At 40.2% G+C, this 26198-nt stretch overlaps 1 protein-coding gene across 2 annotated transcripts; it reads left to right on the forward strand.

Moving 5' to 3' along the window:
* Window positions 1-13017: 13017 nt before the first annotated feature.
* uchl1 (ubiquitin carboxyl-terminal esterase L1 (ubiquitin thiolesterase)) lies at window positions 13018-25337 on the forward strand. 2 transcript variants are annotated; one of them, XM_078546807.1, is made up of 9 exons: window positions 13409-13519; window positions 13611-13622; window positions 13925-14053; window positions 22232-22382; window positions 22679-22764; window positions 22860-22907; window positions 24054-24123; window positions 24602-24660; window positions 24874-25337. In XM_078546807.1, the coding sequence occupies exons 1-9, from the start codon at window positions 13487-13489 to the stop codon at window positions 24958-24960; spliced, it is 675 nt and encodes a 224-aa protein (XP_078402933.1). In that variant the 5' UTR covers window positions 13409-13486; the 3' UTR covers window positions 24961-25337. The 2 variants fall into 2 exon arrangements, with proteins under 2 accessions (XP_078402943.1, XP_078402933.1); XM_078546817.1 differs by lacking the exon at window positions 13611-13622 and having other exon boundaries at window positions 13018-13519.
* Window positions 25338-26198: the final 861 nt, after the last annotated feature.

The raw sequence follows: 26198 nt of genomic DNA on the forward strand, positions 1-26198 counted from the left end.
CTTCCTCTGCTCCTCACTCATAACTTTACTTAACAGGACCTTTTCCAGATTCTTATTCTTTCTTTAACTATAAGGTCTTCTTGAGACCTTTCTGCTGTCCTGCTCCCTGGTTTTGGCTTCTTCTTTAGTTTGGGACTTACTATCCATCTCTCTTCTATGCTGCTTCTCCTGGCACCTGCTTCCTACTGAACTAAAAAACTGCTGCTCTGTTTCTCCCTGTGTCTCTATGCCTCCTGTTGCTCGGCAACAGCCTGGTTTTTCTATTTTGTTTTAACTTCCCTAAAACACTTCAAAAGTCGCAAAACCTCATTAAAAATGCACGTACATAAACCAATTCAGACTTGTAGGTAACATTTAAAATGAAACTAAAATTCAGGTTCTCACCTTTCTTAACACACAAATACAGAAACACAAGTTAAACATAAACTTTAAGCTAAAACTCATTCCCAACACCCACAAATACAAATATAATTTACTTAAACTATCTCTAGTTCCTAATATTACAAAAGTATAATAATTTTCATAATATTATTCTGGTTTATTGTCAAGTAAGTTTATGGGTGTGAGTGGGGATGGTTCTATCCGTGTGATTTAATTACATTTGGAGTCAGGGAGACTGCAAGCTTGAAATTATCAAAAGAAGCTAGCGGCAGAATCATTAGCTTGGCATGCGAGTGTGCGCCTGACACTCGAGCGTAAAATAGCACACGATGATGTCGGGTGAGTGCCCTAAGGTCATCGTGCACTCGCGCGATATTTTGGTCGGCGGGTGTGAGCAGGTGCTGGAGCCACGCCAACCATTAATTAAGAGGCCACTTAAGGCCATTAAAAAGCCTATTGCCACTGATTTTTCGTTGTCCGTACGATTTCGTGCTTGTCGCCCGGGCAAAATGAGCAGGCAGTCAGCCGACAATTTCAAAATCCTCATCCACTGGCAGGATAAAAGGGGTCAGCAGCATTGCCAGTGTCAGTAGTGAGGAGTTCTGGAGATAGTTTGCTGCTGGTGACTTATTGGTACTTGGGAGCTTCATCTCTGTTCAGGGCTTCATTCTTAGCATTTCCAGGTTTCATTTCAGATCTCTTTGGTGTCTCCCAGGCCTCCAGAGGATTTTGACTGTGTGGACCCATCCAGGTATCAGACAGCCTTCTGTTAACCTGGTAATGGGGATTGTGGCCTCCACTGGTGGCATCTCCTCTGAGAGGAAAAGAGAGGCAGAAGGGAGTGGAGGCCAGGTGTCCCAATGCAGCTCCAGGTGAGGGATCTGTGGGAGGAGAGGCGCAGGCACAAGGGGCGCAGGGCCAGCAGGAAATCAAGGCGGAAGGGGCCGCAAAAGACGCTGACTATCCTGCTGCCAGGGTTTACAGGCAGCGATGCAGCTACCTCAACATGTCTGAGGTGCAGTGCCGAAGAGGGCTCTGCCTATCAAGGGAGACCGTGATCTCAATTTGTCAGATGATTGGGCCTGAGATCAGCTCTGAGTGTTTGGGTGGACACCCCATGCCAGTGACTCTGAAGGTCACAGTGGCCCTCAACTTCTATGTCTCCGGCTCTTTCCAGAGCTCAGTGGAGGATCGATGTGGAGCCTCCCAATCAGCTGTCCACATTGCATCAAGCTGGTGGCAGAAGCTCTGTTCAGCTGGGTACTGACCTTTATTCATTACCATACGGATGAGGCCAATCACGCTGAGTAAGCCAGAGGCTTTGCAGTGATTGTTGGATTCCCCGCATTCAGTGTGCAATCAACTGCACACATGTGGCCATCAAGGCGCCCGTGGGCCAGCCATATGTCTTCATCAACAGGAAGAGATTCCACTCCATGAGCGTGCAGATAGTTTGTGACCACAGGATGCAGATTCTGAAAGTCTGTACAAAGTGCTGGCAGCTCCCATGATGCTTATATCCTGAGACACTCCCAAGTGCTAAGGCTCTACAGTGCTCCAGCGCAACTGGATGAATGGCTGCTGGGTGACAAGAGCTATGCATTGAAGAGGTGGCTTATGACGCCTCTCCATGACCCAAGAACAGAGTCAGAGCAGAGCTACAATATGAGTCATACCTCCACAAGGGCGGTGATAGAGAGGACCATAGGTCTTCTCAAGATGCGCTTCAGATGCCTGGACCTTTCAGGGGGTGCACTACAATACCTCCCATTACCCTGATAGTGGTTGCATGCTACACTCTCCACAATCTGGCACTAGCAAGGAGGGACCCACTGGAGGAAGAGGATCTTGACGCAACTGCACAGGCCACAGATGATGAGTCCAGTCGTGAGTTAGAAGAGGAGCATGGTGAGGAGGAACCTGAGGGCGTGGAGGCAGACCTCGGTAACCTCCAGGGAGGCAGGGACACCAGAGATGCCTTGATCAAATGCTCCTTTCTTCAGGCTACCTTCAGGCTTCCACCTCATGCCAGGGCTGCTGCCTCCATCCCGGATGTCTGAAATGACCCTTTTATTTGTGCCCAAAGTTCACTCAGTGCCTGTGCAATAAATTATCCAGTCACTCAGGTCCAGCATTACATACTGCCGTACTCTGCACCAGAAAGAAAAATGGTGAAGCATACTCAGGCCATCAGAACCAAAGTAAATTTAATGTTATCATCATATTTAAATCACTATGTTAGTACAATTACTGGTGTTGATGTCCACACCAGCAGACATATAAAGCAAACATAAATGAACAGAAAATCACCTGTGAACTGTACTTTTCATGCTCATGGTGCCTCAAACTTACATTTCTGTGTGCTACATTTTGGTGTCCCTCCCACCTCCCCACTGCCCCCCACACCCCTCTGGCCAGTGGAGCCTGTGCTGGCCCCACCTGGAAGGAAGCGGCCAGTGCCATGGCTGGCATCTCCCCAGTCACTACAGCCTCATCAGATGCCACGGTCACTGGCAAAGGGGCAGAGGAGCTGCTGCCATCATCCAGAGCGCCCTTAGAGGAGCCCGCAGAGATGACGAGCAGCTCATGCACCAACGTGAGGTCGCTCTGGAAGTGGAAGATATAAATATGATTGGGTTACAAATAATATCTAAGGGTAAGTTAACAGAATTGGTGGATAAGTTGCAGCTGAGGTTAACTGTAGGGGCAAAGAAAGCAGACATAGTTGAACTGATAGCACAGCGTTTGAAATTGGAAGGGATACCTCGCATTAGTGAGTCACAGCTGGAGGTGGTGAGACTTCAGTTACAAATGAAGAAGCTTGAACTTGAACAGGCAATGGAAATGAAAGAAACTGGAATTGGAGGCAGAGGAAAAGGAAAGAGAAATGGCATTTCAAAGGGAGCAAGTAAAAAGGCAGGAGAGGGAAAGAAAACAGGAAAGGGAATTGTTACTGGAGAAATTGGCAAGGGAGGAATTGGAAAAGGAGAGGAAGAGAATATCAGCTTAAAAAGCTGGAAGTTAAAAAAGAGATCTCAGATGCTGAGGAAGGTTCTGATGTGGAAATAACTACTTCCGGTCTAAAACCCAGTGGGGAGATGTTTAAATTTCTACAAGCTCATCCAAAGTTTGAAGAAAGGGATGTAGAGGCATTTTTTATTTCATTTGTGAAGATAGCTAAGCAGATGAAATGACCACAAGAATACTGGACATTGCTTTTACAGCCTAGGTTAGTGGGTAGAGCTCATAAGGTTTATGCTTCACTGTTAGAAGATGTATCGGTGGATTATGATGCAGGAATATAAAGGCTATTTTGAGTGCATATGAGTTAGTTCCTGAGGCGTACAGGCAGAAATTTAGGAATATAAGGAAACAGCCTGGTCAAACTTATACTGAGTTTGAGAGAGTAAAACAAAGTAATTTTGACCGATGGATGCAGGCATTAAAGGTAGAGACAACATATGCAGCTCTTAGAGAAGGAATTCTTTTGGAAGAATTTAAAGATTCAATTCCTTCAGTAATGAGAACTTATGTGGAGGAACAGAGGGTTAAAATAGCAAGAAAAGCAGCAGAGATAGCTGATGATTATGAGTTAGTTCATAGATCTAAATCTTTTTCATATTTCTTTTAAATCTGAGAAGGATAGAAAATGGGAAGGTGAAAGGAAGGTAAGTAGTCAGGGAAGAGAAGGAATAGTTGGACATTCTCAGGAAGTCCTTTCTCAGACCAAAAAGAAAGATTCTGAGGATAGAATTGACACTCGAAAACTGAGGTGTTTTCATTGTAATAAAGCTGGGCACACAAAGTCAATATGTTGAATGTTACAGGGAAAGTCTGTTGCAGTAATTGGAATGTAGAAAAGTTCTGGAAGTAAGAATACTGTGGGTTCTGAGGTCCAGGCACAGGAAAAGCCAGTGGTTTGTGTACAGGTAAAGCAGGAAGAATCAGTGATAGGTAAAGAAGTAGGAATGTGTTCACAATTTACCAAAAGGAGTTCAGAAGGGTAGGCTGCAGAAATGTTTAAAGGTTTTGTATGTGAAGGGGAAATCTTTCCATGTATACAGGGTGGAGTAGGCAAAGATATTAAACTTTTAAGAGACACAGGGGTTAGTCAATCCTTAATGTTATGGGATAGTGATATTTGTTGTTCAGAGGATGTATTGCAGGAAAAAGTGATAGGTGGAGTTTATGGAGATGCTAAACATATTCCATTGTGGAAGATAAATTTAAAGAGTAAGTGGAAAACAGGTGAGGTGATTGTTGGAGTAGTGGAAAAATTTCCCATTGCAGGTGTTCAATTTACTTTAGGTAATGATATAGCTGGGTCACAGATATGGGTGATGCATATGGTAGTTGAGCAGCCTGTGGAGGTGCATTCAACAGAGGCATTGCAGAAAGAGCATCCTGGATTGTTTCCAAATTGTGTAGTAACAAGATCACAAACTCACAGGTTAAAACACGAAGAGGAGGAAGTTAAAAGGCAGGGAAAAGATGCTTAAGTTCAATTAGCTGATACTATCTTTGATAAGATTGTTCGCGGTGAGAGAGTGGAGGAGAGTGAAGCTGAAATGTTTAGCTCAAGGAAGTTGGTAGAGTTACAAAAAAGAATCCGTGAATAAAGCAGTTATATCAGACAGCTTACACAGAAACAAAGGTAGAATGTATTCCAGAATGTTATTACTTTAGGAAGTGGGTGCTATATCATGTTTCAGTGGATGAAAAATGGATGGAAGTGCATCAGATTATTGTACCATCTGGATACAGAAATGAGACATTGAGAGTAGCTCATGAAATTCCAATTGGGGGACATTTATGAATTAGAAAGACTCAGGCAAAAATACAAAAACATTTCTATTGGCCTGGATTGCATAAAGATGTAGCCAAATTCTGTGGAACATGTCACACATGTCAGGTGACAGGGAAAGCTCAAGCAGTGGTTAAACCAGCATCTTTAATTCCAATTCAAGCATCTGAGGAATATTTTACTTGGGTCCTGATTGGTTGTGTAGGACCCCTCTATCAGGCTAAAAGTGGAAATCGGTACTTGCTAACAATAATGCATGTGTCTATAAGGTTCCTGGAAGTAATACCTTTGCGAAATATTACAGCAAAGAGAATTGTGGAAGAGTTGACTAAATCATCTACAGGATATGGTTTGCCAAAAGAAATACAATTGGATCAGGGTTCAAAATTCATGTCACAGCTGTTTAAGGAAGTAATGATCAGTTTGGGATAAAACTGTTTAAGCCAACAGCTTACCATCCTGAATCACAAGGTGTTTTGGAAAGATGGCATCAAACTTTAAAAACCATAATGAGGGCTTATAGTCAAGACTATCTACAGGATTGGGAAGGGAAATTCCATTCTTGTTATTTGTTATTAGGGATGCTTCAAATGCATCAACAGGATTTAGTCCTTTTGAATTAATCTATAGTCATTAGGTAAGGGAACCACTGAAATTGATTCATGAGAAATTGGTGGGTCAAGATTTGTAAACTACTCTCCTGGATTATGACAAATTTCAGAGAAAGATTGAACAGACCATGTGAGTTAGCTAGGGAACATTTAAAGATATCACAGCAGGTGTTGAAGGGGAAGGCAGACAGGAAAGCCATAGCTCGTAGTTTTGTTGCTGGGGAAAAAGTGTTAGTTTTGTTACCAGGACTGGGTGACTCATTAAAGGGAAGGCTAAGTGGGCCTTACAGGATTGAAAGGAAACTGAGTGGAGTAAATTATTTAATAAATACTCCAGATAAAAGAAAGAAGTAGAGGGTCTGTCATGTAAATATGCTTAAAAAGTACTTTGACAGGGAAGATGACCAAAAGGAGGTATTAGTGGTGGTAGATAAGGAGAAAGAGGTAGAAATGAAGGATTCTGAAATTGATTTTCCTCTAAACAAATTGGATAATGATGGGGTATTTAAAATGTAAATATAATGTTGAGCTACCTTCCAGATAAGTGTCAAAGTGTTTTGGAGAAGCTATTGCAGTCATACAAAGCTATTTGTGGGATTAAGCTGGGGAGGACAAATTTAGCTGCATATGATGTAAATGTGGAAGATTTAGTTTCAGTAAGGCAACATCCTCATAGATTAAGTCCATCATAATTATCACAAGTACAGAAAGAAATTGAATTAATGCTTCAAAATGACATCAGTGAGTCTAGTTGCAGTAACTGGAGTTTGCCCTTTGTGATGATACCAAAAGCAGATGGAACACAAAGACTGTGTGTGGATTATCGAAAGGTGAATGCAGTGACCAAAGCAGATTCATATCTTATATCACAGTTGGAAGATTGCATTGAGAGAGTGGGACAATCAAAGTTTATTACAAAGCTTGACTTGCTGAGAGGATATTGCCAAGTAGCATTATCGGAGAGAGTAAAGGAAATATCGGCTTCTGTGATGCCAGGTGGACTATATCAGTTTAAAGTTATGCCATTTGGTATGAAAAATGCACCAGCAACATTTCAAAGACTGACAAACAAAGTAATTGCAGGGCTGAGCAATTGTGTGCTTTATATTAATGACTTGAAAGTTTTCAGTCAAGTGCGGAAGGAGCATTTACAACATCTGAAAGACCTGTTTAATTGACTGCAAGAAGCCACTTTGGTGGTGAACTTGGCTGAGTGAGTTCCAAAAGCGTGAGTTACATATCTAGGCCATACCATTGGACATGGTAAGGTGCTCTGAGAGATGTGAAAATAAAAGCAATCATGAATTTCCCAGTGCCTGCAACAAAATGAGAAGTTTTGAGATTTCTGGGCATGAGTGGGTTTTACCAGAACTTTGTACCAAATTTTAGCAGTGTGGTTGCTCCATTGACTGAACTATTAAAAAAGAACAAGAAGTTTCAATGGACACAGGAGTGTCAGAATGCATTTTAAAAACTGTATTGACTACAAGTTTTGGCAGTACTTAATTAGCCAAGCAGTTTAAGTTGGCAGTTGACGCAAGTGATGTAATCATTGGTGCTGTACTGTTGCAAGATAAAACTAGAATTGAGAAACTGATAGGGTATTTTTCATGAAAGCTGTATGTACAACAGGGAAGATATTCAATAATCGAAAAGAACAATCTGGGTCTGGTGTTAACGTTGCAGCATTTCGAGGTTTATGTTGCAAGCAATTCGTCCAAAACAATTGTTTATACAGATGACACACCTTTAAAATTCCTGGACAAATTTTGACACCGAAATGCAAGACTGTTCATATGGAGTTTATTATTGCAACCATTTAATTTATAGATTATACATGTGGCTGGATGAGAAAATCTAATTGCAGACACATTGTCAAGAGTCTAAAGCTTAAAGGAAATTAGACATTTAAAACCTGGACACTGGACTTAAGTGACCTCTGTTGATACAAAAGATTTGTATATATTGTTATATTAATGCATGCATCTGGTAATGTAATGGTTTGTGTATACAGTTAAGTATAGTAAGTAACATAAGAGGGGTTGAGAAAATGAAGCCGTTTTTTAAAATTATGACGGTTCATTTTTCCATAAGGATGGAGGTATTATGAAAGTATAATAATTTTCATAACATTATTCTGCTTTATTTTCAGGTAGGTTTGAGTGTGAGTGTGGATGGTTCTGTCTCCATGATTTAATTACATTTGGAGTCAGGGAGAATGCAAGCTTGAAATGATCAAAAGAGATTAGGTGTAGACATGTACTTGAAATGCTAATGAGTAAACATGGATGCTGTTTTAGCATATAAGGTGTGAAGGGAATTTGTATTTTTAGATAAGTGGATTTCAAAGGGATATTAGGATGTTTACAACTAGCCAGATAAGCAAGGCCAAGCTTATTTTTCCCAAAGGTTACTGACAATATTGGCAACATGAAAGTTTTTATATTATGGGAAAAGTACAATTTCAAAGACATATGGAACAATAGAATTTACAGATTAAAGAGAGAGAAACCTATATAAAGGAGCATGAAAGGCTATATTGGCAGGGGGCGGGGCATGTAAGATCTAACAGGAGTGTGTGAAACAGCCTTCGGGCAGTCTCTAGTCATTTGTGCATAAGTCTGCTGTGTCCAGTAACTAAAGTTGGAGAAAAGTCTTTGGGATTGAACTGTAAAGTGGGCACCATGGTAACCTGCTGGCTTGCTTTTTAAATTTAAAATCTATTTTGGACTGTTGTCTTAAAGGGGATGTGTAATTGGGAGTCAGGTTAATTAGGAATTTTAGGATTTGTTATAGTTACAATAAGTAATTGTAGTCTTATGTAAGTGCTTCAAATCTTTTCTTTTGTTAATAAGTATTTTATTTTAATTTTTAAAATCTCTAAACATCTTAGTGGACTCATTAAATCTGAATTGAGTACACACATCTTCTCATAATAAATACAAATTACAAAACCGCTGTGACTGCGTAGCCAAGTTTCCCTTGCGGATTTGGTCTGCCATCATCTGCCACATCATAACACTAACATGTATACCGTGTCTCATTAGAATATCACACAATTAGAATCAACCCCTTATACTACAGTGATGTCCACAGTTGTGTCAAACAAATGACTAATCCCTTGGTACACATGACCTGCTCTTTTATGTCCTTTTCCACTGAATAGCAACACCAGCACAAAGTGGCAACCCAATTTCATATCACTGCTGCAATTTCCAAAATATACATGTCGTTAATGGCAGCCATCTGGTCATCTAGGCAGCAGATTTCTGCTTCTCCTCTGTCACCATCATTGTGCATAGTGGCTCACCTGATGCTACCTCCTCAAGCTCGCTAAATACATTCCACAGCTTGCAAACATTAATGAGAGAGGTGTAGGATGCTGTGAGGTGCTACCTTTTTCTGAGCCATAGGCAGATAGTCTTCCAGCCGCACGATGACAGAAAAGGAACAAATGTTGGAATTCTGGCTCCAAGACATATGTTGAAACAGCTTTCATTACAATACGCTGTGTTTGCATGATTCTGCACAGGATGCCAGTGCAGGAGTAAATAATAATGTGATAAGACGTAAAAGCTAAATGTTACTAATTCCAAACTTAGGGTGGTCAGCAGCTTTACCTTCTCCTACTCATTCTATGGTCTTATAAGTAAGGATATCCAACCTGGCTTTCTACAAAGTAGTCGAAAGCTGGTCATTTGAGTCCTCTTCCAATTCTTATCTTTGAGACAAGGCAGCATTAATTGGATCTGATGGGAGCTAGAACTTATCTAGTGTCCATTATATTGCAGAGCCTTAACTATTTTGAAAATATTCAGAGAATATTAGAAATTTTTGTTACATAATGAAAGGCGAGAAAACAAGGTTCCAATTCATGGGTACAAGGGGGGCCTTTGACATGTTCATGAGTTTAATCATTGTTCTAAATGTGTTTGCCAAACTAACAGCAGTAACTACACTCCATCAAAAATAAACTCACTGAAGTGCTTGAAGACATTTTGTTAGTTTGAAGTTATGCTATCTACGATGCTCTCTGCAGGAAAGATGAGAAAACCTGAGTTTCTTTCTTTTGGAAAAAAAGATTCAAAGGCTATCGAATTGAGGTGTTCCAAATTAAGACAAGTTTTGATAAGGTAAATAGGTAAATACATCTGTTAATCAATGAGTTGGTAACTAGAGATACAAGTTTAAGGTAATCATTGACAGAACAAAGAGAGAGGTTAAAATAATTTTATTAGACACAAAAGATTTCTTACACCTGGAATTCCCTTCCAGAAATAATTGTTGAAGCAGAACATGAGCTAGCTTTTAAAGGGGAAATGCATAAATATTTTTTAAAATGAAAAATTTAAAAGTGTATGGAGTAAATGGCTAATGGACCTACATGGACAGTCTTTCAGAGTGCCTGCACAGGTATGATGGTCTCCCACTATTAATCTGTAAACATAACATAAACAGATTCTTCAAAATCTAGTTATCTCTATTTGAAAATTTACAGGAGGTGCAAATGCCACCAAGAATAGAGTTTACAGCACAGAAGAAGGCCATTCAGACCATCATTCTTTTGCTATGTTGGCTTTTCAACTGAAGTTATCTACTTTAATCTCATTTCACTGCACTTTCCCCACATCTTTTATATTTTTCCCTGGCAAATTGCATCTAATTCCCTTTTAAATAATGTTATATCTCTATCTCACAAGCCATAAATTCTATGTTCTAATGATCCTTTGTAGAAAAAATCTAGCACTTTCCTTCTTTCTTATCGTGGTAACCCCCAGTTTTCAATTTTCTTTTCTGGTTCCAATGTCTCTTATCTTAACCTGTCTAAAACATTGGAGTAAGCATGTTTATGTTTTCATGCCTACTACAATAGGACACCTAAACATTTTAATGCAGGCAGGGGGTCAAAATCTACAAGTTCCCCAGAAATGCAAATAAAAATGTTTTAAGCTGATAAATTTATTAGAATTGACAAAAATCTGTCCCAGTTATGTAAGATGAGATTGATTAACATCAATAAAAAATATACATTTTGGTAGTTCTTCTGATGTCAATGATACAATTAAAATTTTAACTATGGAAGTAAATTTGACCAAGACGAGGAACTCACCAAGGCCAGTATTCAATTTGTTCTAGCACTTCAATTATATTTTAATGAAAGATACCTGAAAATTTGGCACTGATTATCCCATTGTAAAGAAAATATCTATTTTTTTCAATATTACTGTGGGATACTGTGAAGCAGGCTTGTGGGGATGTACATCCATGCCATTTATAGTTTGTCTATGAGTTATAAAAGTGTGGACATCACATTTGGTGGAGACGGTGGTGTGGTGGGTAATGTCACTTGACTAGTAATCGAGGCGCCAAGGCTAATGCTCCAGGGACATGGGTTATATCCTACCTTGGCAGCTGGTGGAATTTAAATTCAATTAATCAATCTGAAATTGAAAACTAATCTCAGTTATGATGACCATGACAACTATCATTGATTTTTATAAAAACCCACCTGTTTACTAATGTCCTTTAGGGAAGGAAATCTGCCATCCTTACCCGGTCTGGCCCACATGTGGCTCTGGATCCACAACAATGTGGCTGACACTTAACTGCTCTCTGAAATGGCCTTTCAAGCCACTCAGTTCAAGGGCAATTAGAGATGGGCAAAAAAATGCAGACGTTGCCAATGACATTCACATCCCATAAAAGAATAGATTTTAAAAATCTAAATGTAATACTTTGACGTCTGATCACTTTCAGCGATTTTTGTAATGGGTATATAATTTTTCAACTATTACTGAACAATGATTCTGCTCTGCTCAAATTCTGCTCTGTCACAGATTAAAGCATAGCAATGTGCAGTCAAGGTCAATGATTTTTTTTCCAAATAATATCCATGTTAGGAAATGCCAATTTTGGTTACAGTAATTTTAAAATATGATTATATTTCAAAAATAACATTCAATGAGCTTACGTATTAAATGCTGAACATCAAATAATCAAATTATTTTGTGAAAGCATCAGCTTTGAACTGAATCAACAGTTTTACCATAGACTGTAATAATTGAGAATGTACATGGAAATGGATTTATGTTTTATAGTAAAACCTTCAAGTCTCTGCAGATTTAAATCTGCAATACCGCATGAAATGCTCCTTAATCAAAATGCTCATATAACAATGAATTCCTGTGGAAAGAAATGGCATATGAACTTGGTTTAATTGTATATTTATGAACCAGCTTCACGTACATCTTGAATACAAAATAGCCACTACACAAAGACTAAATAAGTACTAAATTCAGAAATCATGGCATCAAGTTTCCTCTCTGTACATGAGCTTTTTCAATTTAATGATATAAAATACTATTTTTGTTATGCTCACACATATAAATCATAACCATCAGGTCACATCTAATTCCCCTTTACCATTTTGCTTATCTGCATTAAAGTTGAAGCAAAGTCATTAAATGGCACAAAAATGTGTTGGGGTCATACCACCTGCATATATTTAGTTTTAATATCATTCACTGTTACGATTGCCAAACGTGATTAGATGTATTCCTGGAGGTTTCGTCACATGACTTTCTCCCATGCTGCATCCATTAGTCGGTCAACACATTCATCCTTGTGATGTATAGCCTTCCACGACCAAATGGAAGGTGAAAAGACACATTAACAAATTGGATAACGTTTGATTGTCAGCCAGCCTTTTCCCCCATTTTCAATATTTTTATATCTGGTAAAGAGAAATGTTCAAAGAATTTTTTTTTAAAAACTATCTTTTTTAATGTTGTGATGATTTTTCTCCAGGATTGCACGATCTTCAATTTCTGGAGATGCCTGGAGGGTTGGCAACCTAACTGGTGGTGGGCAAATTCGCTCAGTTACTCCAACAGATACTGTATTGTGTTTACTCCGAAAGGCCTGTCCCAAATACATTTGCATCGATAGCAATGGAGTGGCAACTGAACTTAAATAAAAAAAAGTCTAATTTCTGAATATATAACTTGTAGAATCGTTTAGCCCATAGTGCAGGTTATATTAAATAGCGATTGCTAATTCACAAAGGAAAGCATTTTTGCACTTGACTGCTTTTTTTAACCAATTGCGAATTCCATGTATTTTCAAAGACTGTTGGTCAGCATCTCTTCGTTATCAGCTCTTTCAATTCAGTAATTATAAATTGCGCATTGCGTAATATCGTTATAGCAACATCTTTGATATGGGGGGGGGGGGGGCGAGTGGGGGCAGAAAACATCATTACAACTTTCTATCTGGGAAACCTGTGCCCAATCGACCAATACATTTAAATCAAGTAACTTCCCTATTCTGAGACCTGGTCAAATGGTTTGCTGGCGCTTTCCAGAAGGATCAGGAGACTTGGACTGTGCTACTGTATTCTCATCCCAGCGTTTAATATTTGCAGAAAGGTTTTGACTGAAATCCTTCCTCATTCGTTCCCATTAAGCCGCAGTTAACTGACGAAAGGAAAGCTCCAGGTGTTTTGGTGATGATTTAATAAGAGGATTGATTGAGTTCCCCCCGCCCCCCCTATTTCGCAGTGGATGCACTCTCGGATGGGTATTAAAGCCCCGCCTATTGCCGGGGCCTGGTAGACTCTCCCTTTTCACAGACAGATACCGTGCGGCTGAAGACAGGTTCCAGGACAGAGACTTTCGGAAACGCCCCGACAATGGAGTGGAAAGCAATGGAAATCAACCCCGAGGTAGTTAAGCCCCTATGTTTTTGTTGTTGGAAATGGCTTTTTGATGTCGTTCTTGTGTATTTTAACCACGCTGTCCCTCTTTTCGTTTCAGATGCTGAACAAAGTAAGTGCGCAACGCAGATTCATCGGGCTCCTCTATCAGCAAATATTTCCTCGAATGGCCCCGAGTTAAGTTAAATTATACATTTCAAAAGCTCCGTTTAATCTTAAAATAGATTAAGGGTGTGGTCATAATAGAGCTCTCTGTCGAATTATTAATGCACCAGTGAAGGCTATATTGGATCATCTTCTAAAGATGTCGATTTGGATTAAATGTGCTTTTGTGTATAAAGGACATGGTTTAACAGTTCCCCCGCTTCAATAAAATAATTCCGCACTTTAAAATTCTTTTTATTTTATATTTAGTTTTTGTCGCGTCTGGGTGTGGCATCGAACTGGAAGTTCGTGGATGTTCTCGGTCTAGAAAATGAATCCCTCTCCATGGTGCCATCGCCAGTGTGCGCTTTAATGTTGCTGTTCCCTCTAAGTCAACAGGTAGGGCGCTATCCCATTTAATGATGCAAGCTCTATCTAAATAAAAAGTACGTGCTCAAACTTGGTGCTGTATAGTAAATTTATTGAGGTTTGGCGTTAACTTATGTTACATCCTTGCTTTTCCTGTTTTTATTCAAATCTAGCAATATTAAAATATGCTGAATCATGCTTTGATCAGGCTCTTTAGAAACTGCAGCTTCCTAGATTATACAATTCCTTGGTATTGCTGTAGCATGAGACGGCAAGCCTAATATGCTACAGTTGCTCCTTAGCTTTTGCTTTATTTGTTCCTACAATTTTTAAGTCTTAAGCTGTAATTACTTTATGGAAGGGTATTTCCATTTGCAAGTGAGTGGAAGCTGTAGTCTGTTACTCCATTGCTGGTTACATAATCTTGAGGGATGACTAATCTAACCTTCAGGGTGATTTTTAAATTCAGGCTGGTACCATTTTCACCCCAATCTTGTTGCTGTAATGCAGGTGATGAAAATGGCTTTGAAATATTTTTTATCTTGATGCTACTAAATTTTTAAGATGGTGGTGTTTTGTGTCTCCTCCTGTAACTCCCATTTTGAAGAGAACAAAGACCTCCATCTCTGTCATGTCCTACACTGGCTTTCATCCCTACATCAAGCTTGGATGAAGCTCCATACTGACCTTGACTTTCCTCTTATGCTGTAATTCATTTGACTATCCATTAAAAGATATAGATTTATATTTCAGTATAGCTGAATCTCTCACCCTCTCTCTCTCTCTCTCTCTCTCTCTCTATCTGACTAGAAAGCAGATTTGTGTCTATAACTCATCAGTATTGATTACTCCTGCCATTTGGTACAGTGAATTGAGGGGATGGGTTAAAACTCCAATGTTTTTCTTACAGGAATAAGAAATACTGTTCTACTAAGTAGACTTTGAGGGATACCACCAGTGGTGGAACTACCCCTGCTATGTGGGGTGACAGTTATGGTCAATCAGTGGAGGTTGCACAGTGAGTCTCACATCAAAATAAGATGTAATGAGATGTTTTGGATTAATGTACACCAACATTTGTACCAAACTTGACACCTTTGCAATGTAGGACAAACTGGAAACACTTTAGCTTAACTGACTTTATGCCACAATCCTACATGCTGGGACATGAGCTGCCATTTGTTGCTGCATTAAGGGTATCGCAACTAAAGTTACTCAATTGCATCTAACACAAATGATTCTGCCACCATTATGGCATTTGGCATCTCAAATCATTCATGGGATGTGGGCTTTGCTGGCTAGGCCAGCAATTTCACTGATTCCCTAGTTGCCCTTGAAGGTGGTGGTGAACTGCTATAGTCCATGTGGTGTAGGAACACCCACAGAAGGAGTTCCAAGATTTTGCCCCAGTGACAGTGGAGGAGCAGCAATACATTTCTAAGTCAGGATGGTGAATCCCTTGGAAGGTGGTGTTCCCATGTGTCTGCTGCCCTTGTCCTTCCAGATGGTTGTGGATTTGGAAGTTGCTGTCGAAGGAGCCTTGGTAAATTCCTGCAGTGCATCTTGTGGATGGTACACTGCTACTGTGGTGGTGGAGGGAGTGGATGTGGTGCCATCAAGTGGGCTGCTTTGTCCTGAATGGTGCTGCACTCATCCATGCAAGTGGGGGGTATTCCATCATATTCCTGACTTGTGCCTTGTAGATGGTGGTTAGGCTTTGGGGAGTTGGGAGGTGAGTTACTAGTCACATCAGCCCTGGCTTCTGACCTGCTCTCGTAGCCACATTATTTATATGGCTAGTCCAGTTTGGTTTCTGGTCAATGGTAACCCCCTCAATGTTTTATAGTTGGGGATTCAATGATGGTAATGCCTTTGAACATCAAGGGGCAATGGTTAGACTCTTGTTGGAGATAGTCATTGCCTGGCACTTGTGTGGCATGAATCAGCCCAAGCCTGGATATTGTCCAGTTCTTGCTGCATTTTGACTTGACTGCTTCAGTGTCTGAGCAGTCATGAATAGTGCTGAACATTGCACAGTGAATAGCCCCACTGACCTTATGATAGAAGTGAGATCATTGATGAAACAGCTGAAGGTGGTTGGGCCAAGGACTGCCCTGAGGAACTCTGGAGGTGAGATGATTGACCTCCAACAACCACAAAGATCATCCTTTTGTGCTACGTATGACTCCAACCAGTGGAGAGTTTCCCCCTGATTCCCATTGACTTCTGTTGCTAGGGCTCCTGGATGCCACACTGTCAAAAGTAGCCTTGATGTCAAGGGCAGTCAACTCTCTTCACCTTGGGAGTTCAACTCCATCCATGTTTGAACCAAAGCTGTAATGAGGACAGGACTGAGTGGCCCTGGCAGAATCCAAACTGGGCATCAGTGAGCAGGTTATTGCTAAGTGCTGCTTGATAGCATTGTTGATCACTCCTTCCATCACTTCTACTCATCAAGACTAGACTAATGGAGTGCCAATTGGCTGGGTTGGATTTGTCCTTTTTTTGTGCACAGAACATCTGCCCAGCTATGTGGAAAATTGCCTGTGTTGTAGCTGTATTAGAACAGCTTAGCTAAGGGTGCAGCAAGTTCTGGAGCACAAGTCTTCAGTACTATTGTCAGGGTCCAGTGCTTTCAACTGTTTCTTTATCATGTGGAGTGCACTGATTGGCTGAAGACCAGCATCCAAGATGCTGGGGACCTTCAGAGGAGGCAGAGACGGATCAGCTGCTTGGCACTTCTGGTTGAAGACTTCAGCCCTATCTTTTGCACTGATGTGCTAGGCTCTCCCACCATTTGAGGATGGGATATTTGTGGAGCTGCCTCCTTAAGTGAGTTGTTTAATTGTCATCCTCCATTCCCTACTGTGGCAGGACTAAGCTCTGCAGATCTGATCTGTTGGTTGTGGCTCTAGCATTTGTTTATGCTGTTGGCATGCAAGTAGTCCTGTTGTGGCTTCACCAGGTTGACACTTTTAAGTATGCCTGGTGCTGCTCCTGGCATGCCCTCCTGCACTCTTCTTTGAATCAGGGTTGATCCCCTGGCTTGATGGGAATGATAGTGGGGGTATGCCAGGCAATGAGGTTACATTGTGGTTGCATACAATTGATGGCACTGCCTCATGGATGCCCAGTCTTGAGTTATGAGATCTATTCAATCTATCCCCATTTAGCACAGTGGTAATGCCATACAACACAGGGTATCCTCAATGAAGGTGGGACTTTGTCTCCGAGGGCTGTGCAGTGGTCACTCCTACTGATACTGTCATGGACAGATGCATTGGTGATGGGCAGGTTGGTGAGGATGATATCAAGTGTTTTTTCCCTCTTGGTTCCCTCACCACCTGCCACAGACCCAGTCCAGCAGCTGTGTACTTCGGGACTTGTTCAGTAGTGGCAAGCCAGTCTTGGTAATGGACCTTGAAGCCCCCCACCCATTGTGCCCATGCTACCCCTCAGTGGTATTCAACATGGAGCACTGATCTGTCAGCTGAGGGAGGGCAAGGAAACCACCTGATGCAATGAGACTTCATGGGGTCCAGAGTTGATGTTGAGGACTCAAGGCAACTCCCTCCTGACTGTATACCATTGCTGCTACCTCTGGATCTGTCCTGCCAGTGAGACAATGTTATCAGGGATGGTAATGGTGGTGACTGGGACCTTATCTGGTAAGGTATGTTACCTGACTGTTGCCTAACTAGTCTGGCAGCTCCCAATTTTGGCACTAGCCCCCAGATGATAGTGAGGAGGACTTTGAGGAGTCAACAGGGATGAGTTTACTGTTGTCATTTCCAGTGCCTAGGTTGATGCCAGATGGTGCCTTTTTTCTTTTTAAATACTTTGTAGCAGTTTGATACCACTGGCATGGCCATTTCAGAGGGTATTTAAGAGTCAACCACATTGATTGGCATACTTGTACCCATTTGAGGCTTAAGTCTCTCCCTCAAAGACTTGGCAGCTTTTAAACTGCCTAGAATTCTGAAATTGCAACTAGCTAGGTATTGCTTGGCTTTATCTAGTTGATAAGTAAAGTCTTCCCATTAATTAATTTACCAGTCTTTGGTTCAATTCTGCTAAAATTGATTATTCAAATGAGCAGCATTGCACAATAGAGATTCTTGAATCATGGCAAGACTAGGAGGACTAGTGCACCAATCAACAAACCAGTTGGATTGAAACCCTAATAGTTCCCAAGGGAACCTTCCTTCCCCCACCCCTGAGCAAAAGCTAGCAATTAACATCACAATCAAGGCTATTGCAGTTTTGAACTTTATTTTCCAAGCTTCAAATTTAACAACAATGCAAGGCAGGATGAAGCATCAGACAATTGGCCAAGGACCTGCCTTCAGGCAGAGCATGTTGATGCTGTTACGGATAATGATTACAGCTATTGGAGATGCTGGATTGATTCACTAAGCTAGCATGATCCCAAGCTTCTGCACCTTGCCCTCACTCTGACCTTTTGGTCCTTAACATGAAGTGTTCCACAATGAAGGTACAAGAACAACCTCTTTTGACTTGGCATTCCACAGTTCAAAAAAGGCTTTTTTTTTGGTTTCCTACTTTTTATTCTTTTGGCTATCAATGTCCTATTTCCACTCCCTTTTGGCTTTTGTACCATGAAACCTTTCTCTTGGTCTCCACCTGATCAGACCTTTATATTTCCCCTTCTGCAAAACCTATTGCATTTTTCTTTCCTCAGTTCTGAAGGGTCATTGACCTAAAACATATACTCAAGATGCTGTTGACCTGAGTATTCCCAGCATTTTCTGCTTTTACACTTTTTTTTCACCCTTAAAGACAAATGTAGAGAATGGCGTAGATCATTCAGCCCTTCAAGCCTGCTATGCCATTCAATATAATCATGGCTGATCCTGCTCTCTGCATGCCCCTTAATACCTTTAGTGTCCAGAAATCTATTTCCTCAAAGTCAGTGACTTGACCTCCCCAGCCTTCCATGGTAAAGAATTCCACAGGTTTCCCACCCTGAGTGAAGTTTCTCTTCATCTCAGTCTTAAATAGTCTACCCTGTATCCTGAGACTGACTCCTTGACCTAGACCCCTCAGCCAGAGAAAATATCATCCCTGCATCCAGTCTGTCCAGCCCCTCAATTTTGTTTCAATGAGATCTCTCCTTATTAACTCCAGTGAATACTGGCTTAGTTGGCCCAACCTCTCCTCATATATAACAATCCTGCCATCCCAGAATCAGTCCAGTGAGCCTTTGTGGCACTCCCTCTATGGCAAGTATATCCATCCTTCAGTAAGGCCAAAACTGCACAATATTCCAGATGTGGTCTCCATGCATAGCTGCAGTAAGATACCCTTGCCCCTGTACTCAAGTTCTCTCGCAATGAAGGACATCATACCATCTGCCTCCTTAACTGCTTGCTTTCAGTGGTGTGCAAGGATACTCAGGTTCCTTTGTACATCATTTCCCAATCTCACCATTTAAATAATACTCTGCCGTTCTGCTTTTCCTACCAGTGGCTAACTTCACACTTCTCCACATTATACTGCATCTGCCATGTATTTGCCCACTCTCTCAACCTGTCTAAATTGCTTTGTAGCCTCTTAACACCCTCCTCATCATTCATTTCCAAGTTTGCTGATGACATGAAACTTGGTGGGAATGTTATATTTGGTTCCCTCATCCAAATCATTATGTATTGTGAATAGCTGGGGTCCAAGCACTGATCCCTGTGGTACCCTACAAGACACTACCTGCCGCACTTACAATAGAAATAAACAGGCTTTTTTTATCCTGTCCTAGTTAATTCTCAATCCATGCCAATATATTGCCCCAATCCCATACACATTAATTTTGCACATAAACCTCTTATGGGATTTTATCAAACGCTTCCTGAAAATCCAAATATACAACATCCACTGGTTCTCCCTTATTTATTCTGCAGTTGCATCCTCAAACTCCAGTAGGTTTGTCAAACATGATTTCCCTTTCATAAATCCATGTTGAGTTTGCCTAATCCTGTTGATATTTTCTAAGTGTCCTGTTATCACATCCTTTATAATAGACTCTAGCATTTCCCTACTACTGAGGTTAGGCTAACCAGTCTGTATCCCCTATTTTTTCCCTCCCTCCCTTTGTTAATAGTGGGGTTGCATTTGCCACCCTCCAATCTGCCAGGACTGTTCCAGAATCTCTAGCATTTTGGAGGATGACAACAAATGCATCCATTATTTTCATGGCCACCTCCTTTAGTACCCTGGGATGTAGATTATCAGGCCCTAGGGATTTCAGTTTTTGGTTCCACTAATTTCTCCAGCACTCTTGTTTTGGTAATACTAATTTCCTTCAATTCCTCCTTCTCACCCCTTGGTTCCCTAGTTCTGTGAATAACAAACTAAAGTAGTTTAATTGCTCTACCATTAATTCTCCCATTTCTGACTGTGTAAAGGACCTCCATTTTGTCTTCACTAATCTTTTTACACAAGCTTTTACAGTCTGTATGTTCCTTACAACTCATGCTCTGTTTTCCCCTCTTAATCAACCTTGTGGTCCTCTTTTGAATTCTGAACTGCTCCCAATCATTCAGCTTACTATATCTAGCAACTTAATGACTACCCTTTGGATCTAATACTATTAATTTTGTTTTGTTAGCCATGGTTGGGCTTTCTGTTGTCCTTTTTGCACTAGAAGGGAATATAGACCTGTTGCAGTGCATACATTTGTGCCTTGAATATTAGCCATTGTCTATCCACTTGTCTTTCAATTCCCAATCTATCTTGGCCAACTCATGCCTCATACACTTGTAGTTTATAAGATTTGGGACCCTAGTTTTAGATTGGACAACATCATCCAAATTCTATGATTACAAATGTGGGCCAGGTTGCCAAAATGAATAAATGAGAATTATTTACTAGCTTACACCTTATGCTTGTTACTGTTGGAAGCAACAGCTGACTTTTTTTTAGGCTCCATTGCTTTGCTCTGATCATTGCACCATGCAAAATTGAAATTCACCTTTTCTATAGTGCAGTATACTAAACAACTAATAGATTTAAAACAAAAACAGAACTCCCTGGAAAAACTCAGCAGGTCTGGCAGCATCGGTGGAGAAGAAAATAGTTGACGTTTCGAGTCCAACATGACCCTTCAACAGAACTGAAGTATATAATAGATTTATGTTGCTTAGGATGTTAACTTGTGTTCAGTTTGTATTGGATGGTGTGCATATCCACTGGGATTTGTGGAAGTGTCTTCAAGTAGTGTCGTTTTAAAATTAAAAAAACTTGAAGCCTTGTACTTCCCTCCCCTATTCTCATGTATTTGAAGTGTCTAAAGGAAAGACTACTAAAATTTGCAATTAACTTCTAAGTTCAGGAGTCTGAGACTTGCCTCAATGCACCCCCTTTCTACCCCTCACACATGCATGTGTGCACATCATTAAGAAGCAACAGTTTTTAACTTGGCATAAGCTACATAAATGAGGAAAGCATATGGTCCATGATGGGTGAAGATGGCAATCCCAGAAGGCAAACAGATGGATGAAGTCAATTTTTTTGGCAGTCTCTTGTCTACTCTGTTTGCAATCATCTTTTTGTTCCCTTTCTTAAGCTAATTATACACTATGGAGTGCTTTCCCTGTCTTTCATCTGAAGACTGGCCAGCATAGTTCACTTAAAACTTTCCTGTGGATTTTTCCCCTTAAGCCTGTTAAGTTTTCTGCAAACAGTTGGTTTGTGTGGGTGATGAGATCCCCTTGTCTATGCTAACCTTTAGAAATTTTGACATAGAATTATTGCTTTCACTTCAGTTGTAGTTTTGCTTGCTTTTGACAGCACAACTGACACCTGTTACAAAACACTTGCTGTATGGATGAGAAATCATGTTGCATGTTACTTGGCTTGGAAAAATAAACATTTAATTTGGTATCCCACTGGAACATGTTTCCCTGTGGTTGATGCTTTAAAGTTAGTTGAGCTGACAAAATTAAAATGGGTGAATTTTCTGTTTCTTGACAAATGGACATTAAACATGAGTAAACAGCTGGACATTAATTGCTTACATGGATAAGGAGCTTCCATTGTCTAATTCCAATTGGGACTAATGTGCAATAATCTTCCTATTGAAACAGTGCCTCTAAATGTTGTAATGGGTTCAGGACTCAATGATAAGAAATGCTTTTATCTAAGGCACAATGATGCTTTATTGCATGTTACTACTTTCCTTTCTTTCCCACATAGCATGAATCCCACAGGGAGCGTCAAACATCAGAACTGAGTGGAAAGGGCATTGACTCTAAAATCTACTTCTTAAGGCAGACTATTTCAAATTCCTGTGGAACTGTTGGGCTTATCAACACTATTGCCAACAATCAAGATAAACTTGACTTTGGTAAGCAAGTTGGACAAAATGTTACTTTTGCAGTTTGTTATGCAGATATTTCTAGTCTACCTAATTTGTACTTTCTACTGAGTTGCTTCAGTTCTACAACCAAAAATTTGACCTAAGTTGCTTGGTCCTAGGTAAATACCTAATTGTGTAGTGAGATTTTAATGACTGATCAAGTGGATGTCTAAACTCTATAGCATTGAACTTGAAATGTGCTGCACTTTAAATTTGCTGCCCCAGCTGTTGCTTAACTTCCCTTTTGGAATGGATAACTTGACCTCTTGTCCTATCACTTGCAGTGGAAGGCTCTGTGTTGAAGAAGTTTCTGAATGAGACCATAGATCTCTCGGCAGAGGAAAGAGCCAAGCAATTGGAAAAAAATGAGGTGGGAAGGACTTAATACTTCTGTTTTAGTTCAGTATTCAGTTACCATTCCCAAATCTCAGAACTTGACTCCTGCTTAAATTCTTTTATCTACAGGAAATTCATGCAGCACATGATGCTACTGCAGAGGAGGGAGAGTGCCGGGTAAGAGGCACTTTTTTTTTTTTTTTGCATGGACTTCACTGACTTGTGTGCAAAAGAAATACTAACCTTGGTTATGCTTACTACATAATCTAACTGCACTGACAAAGTTTGCCCCCTTAGTCAAATTTATTGTTTCTATAGTCTGATTTAAACAATCACTACATTTGAATTGTCAATTTTCATGACTTGCAACTACATCAAATCAAGGCAAATGGGCGTACTTAGCTGCAGTTCCATTTAATATACAGGTCTGGCCTCTGCAAGTTAACAAGTTACTTTGCTAAACTTTTAACTGATTGCTCTTGTCTGTGTAGTCTGTTCACCCATCAAATGCAAGACATTCTGAAACTAGTCCACTAGTTTAAAATTTCCTGGTAATTAGGTAAAACTTTGAAAATTTCACATTGGCTAGACAAATTGCTGGCACACTAACTTCATAACCAAGCCATGGTTGGACCAAACATTAGCATCTTCCAAGAAGGTAGGTTTTAGGGAGGGAATTCCTGAGCTTAGGGCCTTGGCAGCTGAAGGCATGATCACCTATCACCAATGGTAGAACAGTTACTTCAGCTAGAATTGAGAATGCAAGTATCCTGGTTGTAGGAATAGAGGAGATTGCTGGTGGGAGGACAAGGCCATGGAGGTGTTTGAAAACAAACTTAGATGTTAAAATTCACATCTTTTGATTTAACTAGGAGTTATTGTTGGTCAATGTGCATGGGTAAACAGAGCTAGTCTAGGACAGACTGAAGAATTTTGGATGACCTTTGGTTTTTGAAGGGTTGGCTGAGCCACATGAATTTAATGTGCTGTCACTGCTGTAGGTAAACACAGCAATGCAATGTTTTTAAAAAATTAATTTGTAGCTGAAATAAATAGAACAGATATTGTCCCTTGCTTTCTTTCACCCCTTTTTCTTAAACATTATTTCAGTGCACACCATGTGAATTACATGATACATAAGAGGAAAAGCTCTCTGCCTTTAAACACAGCATGGCTGGTGACTAGTTTCTTGCTAGTTGCTGAATTGAAAAAGTAGGTTAGAGTATGCGTAATTAGTTGTGATAAGTTGTATTGATTTTAATTGCTGGAATGCAATTTTCTATCTTCAAAAACATACAATAACTCCATCTGATTCATTCATAGGTGCATGAAGATGGTACAAACTTCCATTTTATCACCTTTGTTGGTGTGGATGGACACCTCTATGAACTAGGTAATATTTTGATTTTTTTTCAAGGATAGTCATATCAAATGTTTTGAGGCTCTTCTCTCTCTCCCCACCCCCCTCTCAATCATGTCCCTCCCAAGGAAGAACTCAATGCATTTGTTTCATGCATGAGTTGTCATTTGGCTACAAAAGTAACTTCCAGTAATGCAGACTTGAGAAAATACAAATCTGACTGCACCCAATGGCATAGGTGAGTTACAAGCCAGTTGAGCCACAGCCATACAATAGCATTGCAACTGTATTTACTTAGTGTAGCAAAATTGCCTAAATATTCCTACTACAGAGTAGTAGGTGGTGCTTGACAGTAAGTCATGTTTGATCTATCATATAATAGAACTGGATAACACCTTATATAGGCTACTTAGCATACTGGCTGTGCATGAGCAGCCAGGTGCATATTCAGGCCTTTGTTTACCTTGGTGTAGGATGCCATGTCTTAATATAACATTTTCTCTTTTTTAAGATGGGAGAATGCCATTCCCTCTTGACCAAGGAGAAACATCAAATGATGGACTATTACAGGTTTGTTTGGCACTAGTTCATTAGTATGACATAAACTATTAGAAGGGAAGTACTTTGAGGGCTTTGCTTCTACAAGATGTCAAACCTTATAAATCAGGCACTTTGGAGATTAATTTTTTAATGCAACTAATAAAGCTTAAATGAACTGGATTTTTATTACCAATACCAATTACCAATAATTGATCTGCTAATTCTCATGGTATCACATTTCAGGATTCAGCAAAGATCTGCAGACAGTTTATGGAACGTGATCAAGGAGAAGTTCGCTTCACTGCTGTGGCCCTTTGCAAAGCCTCTTGAATATGGCAAAAATCAACATCCCAATGCTCAACCACAGATTAATGTGCTGTTTAGCTTCAAATGCTTTGCTTAAATAATTGTTGGGGCACCAAAAAGGCACTTGATGTTTTAATGGATGGAATTTCTGCACTAAACTTTGTAGCAACATCCTTGTGCTGTCTTGGATAGTAGACCAGTATTTGCTGTAGAATACAAGTTACCATCTTAAACTTTTTCCATAAATGTCCATTTTGTTACACTGCAACCAGATCACAGCATTGTGCTAATTGAAGACTGGCTGCAGTGATTTGTGGAAACTTTGTTCGTTCCACACTGCCTATATTTACAGCTATATCTGTAATGTTGGCTGTAAACTAATAAAATTACTGGTGAAGCAACACTTGTTTGTTCATGCATTGCTAATAGTAACTATTTGCTCAACTATACAATGTTTCTGTGTACGCGTCAGTAGCAAAATCCAGCTTTTAAATCAGCTGGAATTGAAGTGCATTGTCACTTACCGTGGGAGTTTGCATGTCTAAAATTATTTTTTCCAAGTGGAAAAATTCAACATTGGCTTCACAGTTGCATGGCTGACTTCGCATCATTTGGCAACTTGTTTTGGTTCTGATTTCAGAATCAACAAATTAGTCCCCTTCCCCAAATTCCAGCAAGGAATTAGCTATTCTCAATGTGGATGTTTTATCATTTGAACCAACTTCCAGGCATTACACTCCAGCTGAACTTGCTATGCAAACCATCTGGTCAATCTCTAGATGGACCATAGTCTACTCCTGATAGCACTCTAGTAAATCTGTGACCTAAACTGTGGTGCCCAGAACTGTCCATATACTCCAGCTGGGGCCATAACCAGGTTTTATGAAGGTTGAATGAACTTAATTTTTTTTTTTAAAAACTAAAACAAACATCATTCTTACTGATTTTTGAATTTATGCCTTTCTGAATCCCCCTCATTGCCCCCTAGTTTAATGACCTCTTTACAGTTGTAATTATTTAGTTCAGGGCAGTCTTCCAAAGAATGTTGAAATGGAGTCTGTCCCAAAAGATTATTTTCCCATTATTGGTGTTCAGTGCCCCTTGGAGTGAAACCCCCACCTCACATTTCCAATCTGTTTATCCCTATGGCAATTTAAGCATTGCTCGGAGGTCACATTTACTGTGTAGTTACCCAAGGATCTGTTTCAATTTTGACCCAAGGTTCTGGCTGAAAGTTGAGCAATTTTCCTAGTTTTAATTGC

The sequence above is a fragment of the Cetorhinus maximus genome, chromosome 1 (assembly GCF_964194155.1).
Source record: "Cetorhinus maximus chromosome 1, sCetMax3.hap1.1, whole genome shotgun sequence".
Classification (NCBI taxonomy): domain Eukaryota; kingdom Metazoa; phylum Chordata; class Chondrichthyes; order Lamniformes; family Cetorhinidae; genus Cetorhinus; species Cetorhinus maximus.

Excerpts from the sequence above, each read along its gene's own strand:
- uchl1 (XM_078546807.1), top strand. The coding sequence starts at position 13,487 with ATGGAGTGGAAAGCAATGGAAATCAACCCCGAG. Across the intron at positions 22,765-22,859 it reads AGCAATTGGAAAAAAATGAG|GAAATTCATGCAGCACATGA; the intron begins GTGGGAAGGACT and ends TTTTATCTACAG. Across the intron at positions 24,124-24,601 it reads TGGACACCTCTATGAACTAG|ATGGGAGAATGCCATTCCCT; the intron begins GTAATATTTTGA and ends CTCTTTTTTAAG.